Here is a 10,000-nt window from a genome sequence, read left to right on the forward strand (position 1 = left end):
TCTCAGGGGCAATATATGTTGGTGCATTTCATGAGTTCACACTTGCAATAGTTTCAGAATAAAGCGTATTTGGCGTGCTGTCCGGGGAGAGGGCTCTGAGCTCGGGGAGACACCCAAACTCGAGTTATTCCCCTTATCAGGAAACAGAGAGGAGTTGGGATTCGAGCGAAGTATCTAGCCTGGCCCCAGAACGCTCCCCCCGGGATTGTAATGCTTAAGAGGTGAGGTGACGGGGTGGTGGAGGGATGCTAAAGTCGTGAGATGCTGCAGGTAAGACAGCTTTGGTATATATAGGGGTTTGGTCAAGAACTGATTGGATAATAGAATAATTGTCAATGACGTATTTGATACTGAAACTTCTGCGCGTGCTCCTACCGAAATTTGTTTACAAAACATCACTTAAACAAAACAGATTTATTAAACAGATATATTTATTAAAATAATATTTTAGTCACCAAAGATGAAAATTGACAGATAATACATTTAAATTCAAGCTAAATATTGCAAAAATATTTACAATTTTACATTTTTCTGTAGATTTAGATTTGATTTAAGGAAAACTCACTTAATCTTTACATATTTCTCCATAAAACTGTTTTGCTTGTCCAGAAAAAGCTTCTTGATCTAAGGATGTTTTGATATTTGGACCAGAAACTAATCTAAACTAAGAGAAAAGCAGTGTGCCGATCTTTCAGAAATGTCAAGACATGTCACCCCAGATTTCGTGTCAATGATAAGACACTTAATAATATCAGATGTCAGTGATATGATGTGACGTGGCTCAGTGTGTCCTATTGGGTTGTACTCAATGACAAATTAGATATGAGGGCTGCTTGTGGTGCCCTTGTTTCTCATCTCACAGGAGCTCGGTGCTTCATAAAAACGGAGAGAAAAAAGGAAAGATAGAAAATATATCAACATTAAATATAAATGAAATGTGCTTTCTCTTTTATTAATATATTAAAGATTATTAAAACAAATAACATATGATAAGGTGATTACAGGGCCGACGCGATGGCACATTAGGAAACGCTGTTGCCTCACAGCAAGACGGTCGCTGGTTCAAGCCTCGGTTGGGTCAGTTGGCGTTTCTGTGTGGAGTTTGCATGGTTTCCCTGTGTTGGTGTGGGTTTCCTCCGGGTGCTCCGGTTTCCCCCACAAGTCCAAAGACATGCGGTACAGGTGAATTGGGTAAGCTAAAATGTGTTTAGTGCATGTGTGTGAATGAGTGTGTAAGGATGTTTCCCGTGATGGGTTGCAGCTGGAAGGGCATCCGCTGCATAAAACATGTGCTGAATAAGTTGTCGGTTCATTCCACTGTGGCGACCTCAGATTAATAAAGGGACTGAGCCGAAAAGAAAATGAATGACTGAATGAAGGTAATTACAACACCCAAATCAGTAGTTCTTAATTCATTCATTAATTTTCTTTTCGGCTCAGTCCCTTTATTAATCTAGGGTTGCCACAGCGCAATGAACCGCCAACTTATCCAGCATATGCATATAAAACCGGAACTTCTGGAGGAAACCCATGCCAACTCGGGGAGCAGATGGGGGGCGGGGGGATGGGGGTTCGGCTCGAGCACTTGCTCTTTTTACTCTGGGAGAAAAATTACCCCTTTAAATGAATGACAGTGCCCCTACCCACTGCGTCACCGTGCAGCCCGATTTTGAATTAATCAATTATTAAATGAAGAAGGAAAGAAAGAGTGAATTATTCATTCATTCATTTATTCATTCATTCATTTTCCTTCAGCTTAGTCCCTAATTTATCAGGGGTCGCCACAGCGGAATGAACCATCAACTATTTCGGCATGTGTTTTACACAGCGGATGAGTGAATTAAACCTTTATGGATGATACACAATGAACTAAACACACATATTCATACAAGAATTCTGAAAATTTGTTTTGCTAAATTATTTACACTGTAAAAAGTTATTAGCTGACTTATTAAGGCCCATTGCCTTAAAACTATTGTGTTAATGAACTGTGTGCATAATTATAAAGCGCTGTCAGGTTATAATGTTCCAGGTTATAATGGGTTTACTCACTTTTTTTTAAAGTAAATTCAACTAGTAAAGTAAAAAATATGTATAAAAGTATAAAATAAAGTTTAAAAATGTGTTGAACTTTGTTGACTATTATAATAATGACTATTAATAATTTTTAAATTTTTTGTCAAGTAACAAATCTGCAAAAATAAATATTTTAATAAAATAAAATAAAATAAAATAAAATTAAATTAAATTAAATTAAATTAAATTAAATTAAATTAAATTAAATTAAATTAAATTAAATTAAATTAAATTAAATTAAAACAATAATAATAAAAAAAATTAAAATAATAAATAAAATAAAATAAAATAAGAATAAAATAAAATAAGAATAAAATAAAAAAATATATAATAATAATAATAAAATAAAATAAAATAGAAGTAAAATATAAAATGAAATAAAATAAAAATGTAATTAAATATAAAATAAAGATAAAATTTAATTAAATAAAAAATAATTAATAATAAAAAATAAATTGAATTAAAATAAATGAAATTGATTGAAACTAAAATAAAATTAAAAATAAAATAAAGATAAAAAACTATAATAAAATAAATAAATAAATAAATAAAATAAAATAAATAAAAAATAAATAAATAAATAAATAAATAAATAAATAAATAAATAAATAAATAAATAAATAAATTTATTTATTAATTTATTAATTTATTAGTTTATTAATTTATTTAAATTAAATAATAATAAATACTAAGTCAGGTGGAAAATTTCTTTCTCTGAGGACTGACTGTGTCTCGATGCTACAATAAAGCTCTGTCAGGGAATTCAGTCTTAAACAGCACACTTGACTGAATACAGCGAAATCATCAATTGCTGATGATAAACTGTGGAGAGTTTGATTTTAATAAGGAAGATGCGTTCATTTTCATTATTCTCATTGCTCTTTTGAGCTTCGTTGAAAGTGTTTTTATTGTTTTGACTCAATGAATCAGTGAATCATTTAATGAATGAATGAAGAAATGAATCAATTATATAATGACAGCCTGAAATTAAATGATGTTCAACCAAAAGAATATCTCCTCAAAATACGTACGCTAATGTTGATTATAATGAATATAAACAAATTAATATTCTCTGTTTCTGTTGTAGTGTAAAAAGAAGTGCCAGATATGACTTTATTTCCACTTTAGCATTAACAGTCATTCTTTTCATGGTCAGAAGTTAACTTTATGGGGACTTCCCATAGACTTAATGATGTTTCGACTGTACAGACTTTACATTCTCTTCCCTCAACCCAACCATAACCCTAAACCCAAATCATTTACAATTTACACGTCATTTTTGACTTTTGGGGACCAAAAAATATCTTTACAAGGTCAACAGTAACTGGTATTGCTATACTTGTGGGGACATTTGGCCACCACAATGTGAAGAATACATGGTACACACACACACACACGCAATAACACTCCATTTTAACATTTACTTTCCTAATCCAGTCAGGGTTAATAACACAGGTGGTCAAACAAAGGCAAAGAGGCACCACACAAGAGTGTAAAAGTGTGTGTGTGTGTGTTTTTCGTCTACTTTGTTTGTGTTTGCGAGAGAAATTAGATTGTCGTGCTTTGCTTTTTTTAGCGGCCTTTAAATAAGTTTGGTGCTTGTTTACCACTCAAGTGTCAGCTTTTGAGGTCCTTTTGAGAAGCACAAACACAGCAGATTGGACCCTGTGTGTGTGTGTATGTGTGTGTGTTTGGTGGACGTTAATGACTGTGTATTCGCTCGGACATAGAAGTCCAGCCAAGTGGCATGATGTCTTGAGTGAGGCTGTGGTAAGCGATCAGCACTTAATGGTGTGTTTGTGAAAGACACACTCATAACTCTCTCTCACTCTCTCTCTCTCACTCTCTCTCTCTCTCTCTTTCTCTCTCTCGATGTGTTTATGTGAAGAGGGTGTCGCCCGTCCAACCTCTAGATTTCCCCCGTCTCACAGTCTTTCTTGCTATCTTGTAAACTGGATCTGCATACACTTAAACTCTTCACAGACACACACACACACACACACACACTCAGATGCACATGTGATCGGGGTGGATTCAGGTCTGATTCTCATGTTCGTCCTGATGGTGAGTGTGTGTGTGTGTTGATGGTGTTGTTCTGTGTTCTGTTACTTTTGTCTGTTGTGTGTTTCAGATTACAGTATGTGTTTTTGTGTGTGTGTGTGTGTGTGTGTGTGTGTGTTTGCTGCTCCTGTTATGTAAGAAAATGTTTATAGTTTGCTCATAAGGCATCATCTTCATAGTTGTTGGTAGATAAATCAGAACTGATGAGAAAGTAACTTAATGTGTTTGAGACGCTGTCAAATATATCTGTCAATGAACAGTTTCCATATTTGAAGTGTTTTGGGTTTATCTACGGTTGTGAATTGCATTATGGGATGTTGATCTCTGCTCTGTCGACTTTTAATGTTAAAAATTCAACTCTACAGTTTAACAAAGTGACTTTTATTGAAGTTTTAGTGGTTTGAAATAATATAATGCATAAGATATAATCATATACAGTGTGTAAAATAACAGAAAATGGACTGGTGGTTTATTGTAAGGTGTTTGTAGCGTGATATACAGCACTAACCCAGACAATATAACTCTGCAAACTATTAAACATAATCAAAATAGTCACTTTTTTAACTCTTCAAGGCTAAAAGTTGTTGGTAGAAAAATCAAAATCCCAGAATGCAACTCAGAAGCATAAATAAACAGGGATAAATTAAAAACATGAATCACAAAATACAGAAAACTGCTAGTTTACGGATATTTTTACAGTATGTATATATATATATATATATATATATATATATATATATATATACACACTGAATTATTAGCCCACCTGTTTATTTCCCCCCTAATTTCTGTTTAACGGAGAGCAGATTTCTTCAACACATTTCTAATCATAATAGTTTTAATAACTCATCTCTAATAACTGATTTATTTTATCTTTGTCATGATGACAGTAAATAATATTAGACTAGATATTCTTCAAGACACTTCTATACAGCTTAAAGTGACATTTAAAGGCTTCACTAGGTTAATGAATAGGGGTCACCACAGCAGATTGAACTGCCAACCATTCCAGCATATGATTTACATTTTGGATCCCCTTTCAGCTGCAACCCAGTACTGGGAAACACCCATACACACTCACATTCACACACACTTATACACTAAGGCCACTTTAGTTCATTCAATTCACCTATAGTGCATGTGTTTGGACTGTGGGGGAAAATAGCTTTTTCCTCATCAGTGATGTACATTAGAGTACATTTTGTTACATCTAATTTTAATAAATAATGTACTTTAGTATCTTGTGTGTTACCATAATATTGTTGAAATTAAAAATCATAATGAAATATGGTAGTTTACTGTAAAATTAAGAATTTTTTTACACTTTCTACTGTATTTTAACAGTATATTTATCCAGTTTTTTTACTGTATTTAATGGATTTTTCTTTTACAGTTTCTACTGTATTTTAACTGTAAAATTACCCCTTTTACTGTAGTAGTTTCTACTGTATTTTAACAGTAAATGATCCTGTATTTTTACTGTAAATTTGATAGATTTTTCTTTTACAGTTTTTACTGTATTTTAACAATAAAATGATCATGTTTTTTACTGTAAATTTGATAGATTTTTTCTTCTACAGTTTCTACTGTATTTTATCAGTGAAATTATCCATTTTCATCTTTTTTTTTTCCTTTACAGTTTCTACTGTATTTTTACAGAAAAATTATCATGTTTTTACTGTAAATTTGATGGATTTTTCCATTACAGTTTCTACTGTATTTTAACAGTAAAATGATCATGTTTTACTGTAAATTTGGTGGATTTTTCCATTACAGTTTTACTGTATTTTAACAGTAAAATGATCATGTTTTACTGCAAACAGTAAAATTATCCTGTTTGTTTACCGTTAGTTTGATTTATTTGTTTACAGTTTCTACTGTATTTTAACAGTAAAATGATCATGTTTTTACTGTAAATTTGATGGATTTTTCCTTTACAGTTTCTACTGTATTTTTTCAGTGAAATTATAAATTTTCATCATATATATTTTTTAGTTTCTACTGTATTTTAACAGTAAAAGAATCCAGTTTTTTACTGTAAATTTGATTGACTTTTTTGTCTACAGTTTTCACTGTATTTTAATAGTAAATTTTTCATATTTTTTACTGAAAATTTCATAGATTTTTAAAGTTTCTACTGTATTTTTACAGTAAAAGTATCCTATTTTTACCGTAAATTTGATGGATTGTTTTCGTTGACAGTTTCTACTGTATTTTAACAGTAAATTTATCATATTTTTTACTGTAAATGTTAATGTTTTTTTCGTTTATAGTTTCTACAGTATTTTAACAGAATAGTTATCCTGTTTTTTCACTGTAAATTTTTGTGTTTTTTTTCTTTTACAGTTTCTACTGTATTTTAACAGTAAAATAATTCTGTTTTTTACTGTAAATTTGATAAATTTTATTTTACAGTTTCTACTGTATTTTAACAGTAAAATGATTCTGTTTTTACTGTAAATTTGATAAATTTTATTTTACAGTTTCTTTTGTATTTTAACAGTAAAATGATTCTGTTTTTTACTGTAAATTTGATAGATTTTATTTTACAGTTTCTTTTGTATTTTAACAATAGAAATTATCCAGTTTTTACTGTAAATTTTATATTTTTCTTTTGCAGTTTCTACTATATTCTAACAGTAAAAATCTCCCTTTTTGCCATAAATTTGATGATTTTTCTTTCACAGTTTCTACTGTATTTTAACAGTAAAGTTATCCAGGTTTTATTTTTATTGTAAATTTAATGGATTTTTTTTTTAAATGAGTACATTAAAAGGATTATAATATATTTTTGAAGGCATTCAGAAATGATGTCTCTCTGATGCAGAGCGTAACACCCGCTATAGAGTGACTTTATAGCTTTGCAGGTCTTTTTCAAGCTCAAACGCGACATTGCAAATAAATAAAGAAAGTTGAACGTGTAAAAAGCATAAAATGACCCTTTTAATCAGGTCAGATCAAAACGCCTCAGCGTGCTCCACCTATGAGTTGAGACATTTGATTTCTCCTTTTTTCATTAATCTTTCAGACTTAGCTACCGTAATCGTGTTTGTTTGTGGAGGACAGGTATTGGAAATGGGGCTTCCCTTTAGCGGCCATGTTAATGACTGCAGCGGGCGTCTTTATTGGGCCCAATGACTTTATGATGGTTTGTGTGACCTTAATCAAGTATTGTGTGTCCCTGACCTTCTGTGTTTGATTAATTTTACCTCCGTGCCCTTCCCTCTCTCGGTCTCTATCTGAGAGCGGGGGAATATATTGGGATTCAGTAGCAGAAAGATTGCCTATAATAGCTATAAAAATGCTGTTTTCTTCTCTGTTAAATATTGTATGGCCTTTACAATTTTCTCTGCTTGCTAAAAGTGACACAAACTGCCTGATTGTACTAAAATAGCAGTCATATAAAGATTGCTGGCAATTATTCAGCGTATTTTACTGATACACATTTGTGGTTGTTCTTAGAATGAAGCAAACAACACTACTAAAGCATTTTGGTCACACTTCATTTTAAAGAACAATTCTCTCTATTAAAGTCAGCATGAAATGGAAGTTAAGATTGTCTTTTTTCCCCGTCATGACATGATATGGTTTCTGAAATGAGGAAAAAATGAAGGGCGGTGCTTGATTTTATCCTTGGAGAACTGATTGGATTGTTGGAAAATGTGTTTTGCTATCAAAACAAAAGTAGATTTGAATGCCAGTTTGCACTCATTTGTGAATCACCATTAGCTCCCTCTAATGCAGAATCTTTCAGATGGCTGATGATGACCACATAGCCCCAGCCCAAGGAACTGATATCCCTGCTCCTAATTACTGATAGCCCCGGCCCAATTGACTGATATCCCCGCCCCTAATGACTGATAGCCCCGCCCTAAAGGAATGATGGCTCTTCCCTGAACCACTGATAGCAACACTCTAAAGGACTGATAGCAACACCCTAAATTACTAATAGCCCCGCCCCAAATTACTGAGAGTCCCAGCCTCAGATTGATAGTCTCTCCCTAAAGCTGCGGTTACACTGGACTTTTCTCCCCATAGACTTCCATTCATACGGACGCGAATGCATCAGACTGGAAACGCAAGCTCGTGCAACAAGTTTCGCAGTTTGCTGCATTGCAAAGTTCAAGCTTGGTGAACTCTAACTTGTGAAATCATATCACTTGACTGCGTGAGCGCAATCAAGGATCAAAACATGACGTCTCTGGACAAAAATGTAAAATACGGACAATCGCTCGCTTTTTTAAATGCCTAAACATCTTGTTTAATCCCGCCCCTTTTCGCTGAGCCATACTACAGAATTTCGCAAGCTCAAACTGCTAGCCCCATCCTAAAGCACTGATAGCCACACCCTAAAGAACTGATAGCCACACCCTAAAGCACTGATAAACACACCCTAAATTACTGATAGCCCCACCCCAAATGACTAAGAGCCCCACCCTAAAAGATTGATTATCCCTCCTTAAGTGACTGGCAGCCCCGCCCTAAAGCACTGATAGCCCCACCCTAAATGACTGATTACCCCACCCTAATTGACTTATAAACCCGCCCTAAATGACTGATAGCTCCATCCTAAAGCACTCATAGTTCCATCCTAAATGAATGATAGCCCACCCCAATGGACTGCTAGCCCCTCCCTTAAGAAATGATGGCCCCGCCCTAAAAAAATTATAGGTAATTTGTTAATTTACCAGTAATTTGCTAATTATTATTTGTTATTAAGGTCGTTTGATAGGTTTAGATATTGTAAGTAAAATGAAATAAATGAATGAACGAATGAATGAACGAACGAAAGAACAAATAAATAAATAAATAAATAAATAAATAAATAAATAAAATGAATGAATGAATGAATGAATTTAATTAATTAATTAATTAATTAATTAATTAATAAAAAATATTTTAAAAATGAAAAAAATAAAATAATTAAAATTGAGAAAAATCTCAATTAAAAATATGAATAAAAAATAAAATAAAACAAACAAAAAAATAGAAAAAATATAAATTAAAAACATTAATAAAAATATTAATTAAATAAGCAAAAATAAAATACAAGAAACAAAAACAAACAAAGAAAGAAAGAAACAAACAAACAAACAAAGAAATAAATATATAAATTAAAAATATGTATAAAATATAATTAAATAAATTAAATAAAAAAACAAACAAATAAATGAATTTAAATAAAATGAAATAAAATGAAATAAAATAAAATAAAATAAAATAAAATAAAATAAAATAAAATAAATCTTTGCAATTTTGACACATTTTCTCAGTGTGTGTTCTTCCATTTGTGCGTACTGTATGGTCTCGGTGGCTCCTCCGGCTCCTCCTGCTAGCGGGTGTGCTAATGCTCTGCTGTTGTTTTGGTGTGCAGGACACGTCTCCTCTCCATGTGTCTGCTGTGTGCTGTTTTGCCCCCCAGTCCATTCAGTTACGCCTTTAATCTGCTGTTTCTAATGCTGTACTGATGCCTCTGTAAAGAGCCGTCTCTCCCACTGATTTCCCTCAATCCGAGAGCACGGACACACCAGGAAAACAGCCAATTAACTCCAGTGTCCCATTGATTTATCAATCATCCCCACATTAATGCTCACTAACATTATTCTTCGCTCGATTCCTGGTAACCAAATCCTTCAAGACTGTGTGTTTGTGTTGGGATAGTCTGATTAGATTTTCTGTTGGTTCAAATATTTAATTGAGGTTTATTATTTATTTATTTATTTATTTATTTATTTATTTATTTATTTATTTATTTATTTATTTATTTATCTGTCAGACTTTCATTTTTGCTTCCAAAATAAAAGTTTGTTTTCACATAATAAATGTATGTATTATATGTTTGTATTATATATATATATATTTT

General features: G+C 32.3%; 1 protein-coding gene across 2 annotated transcripts in view; it reads left to right on the forward strand.

Annotated features, from left to right (window-relative positions):
• The window catches only part of rgs3a (regulator of G protein signaling 3a), a 113,007-nt gene that overhangs the window by 3,603 nt on the left and 99,404 nt on the right, over positions 1-10,000 (forward strand). The window contains exon 1 of one of the 2 annotated variants that reach the window (XM_056458864.1): positions 4,051-4,140. The exons of the other annotated variant lie outside the window; for it this stretch is intronic. Within the exon in view, the coding sequence (XP_056314839.1) occupies positions 4,126-4,140 (15 nt within the window). The 5' untranslated portion in view covers positions 4,051-4,125. Of the gene's footprint in view, positions 1-4,050; positions 4,141-10,000 lie in introns of those variants that run through there. 2 annotated transcript variants of the gene reach the window in all.

This window comes from Danio aesculapii, chromosome 5 (assembly GCF_903798145.1).
Source record: "Danio aesculapii chromosome 5, fDanAes4.1, whole genome shotgun sequence".
Lineage (NCBI taxonomy): Eukaryota > Metazoa > Chordata > Actinopteri > Cypriniformes > Danionidae > Danio > Danio aesculapii.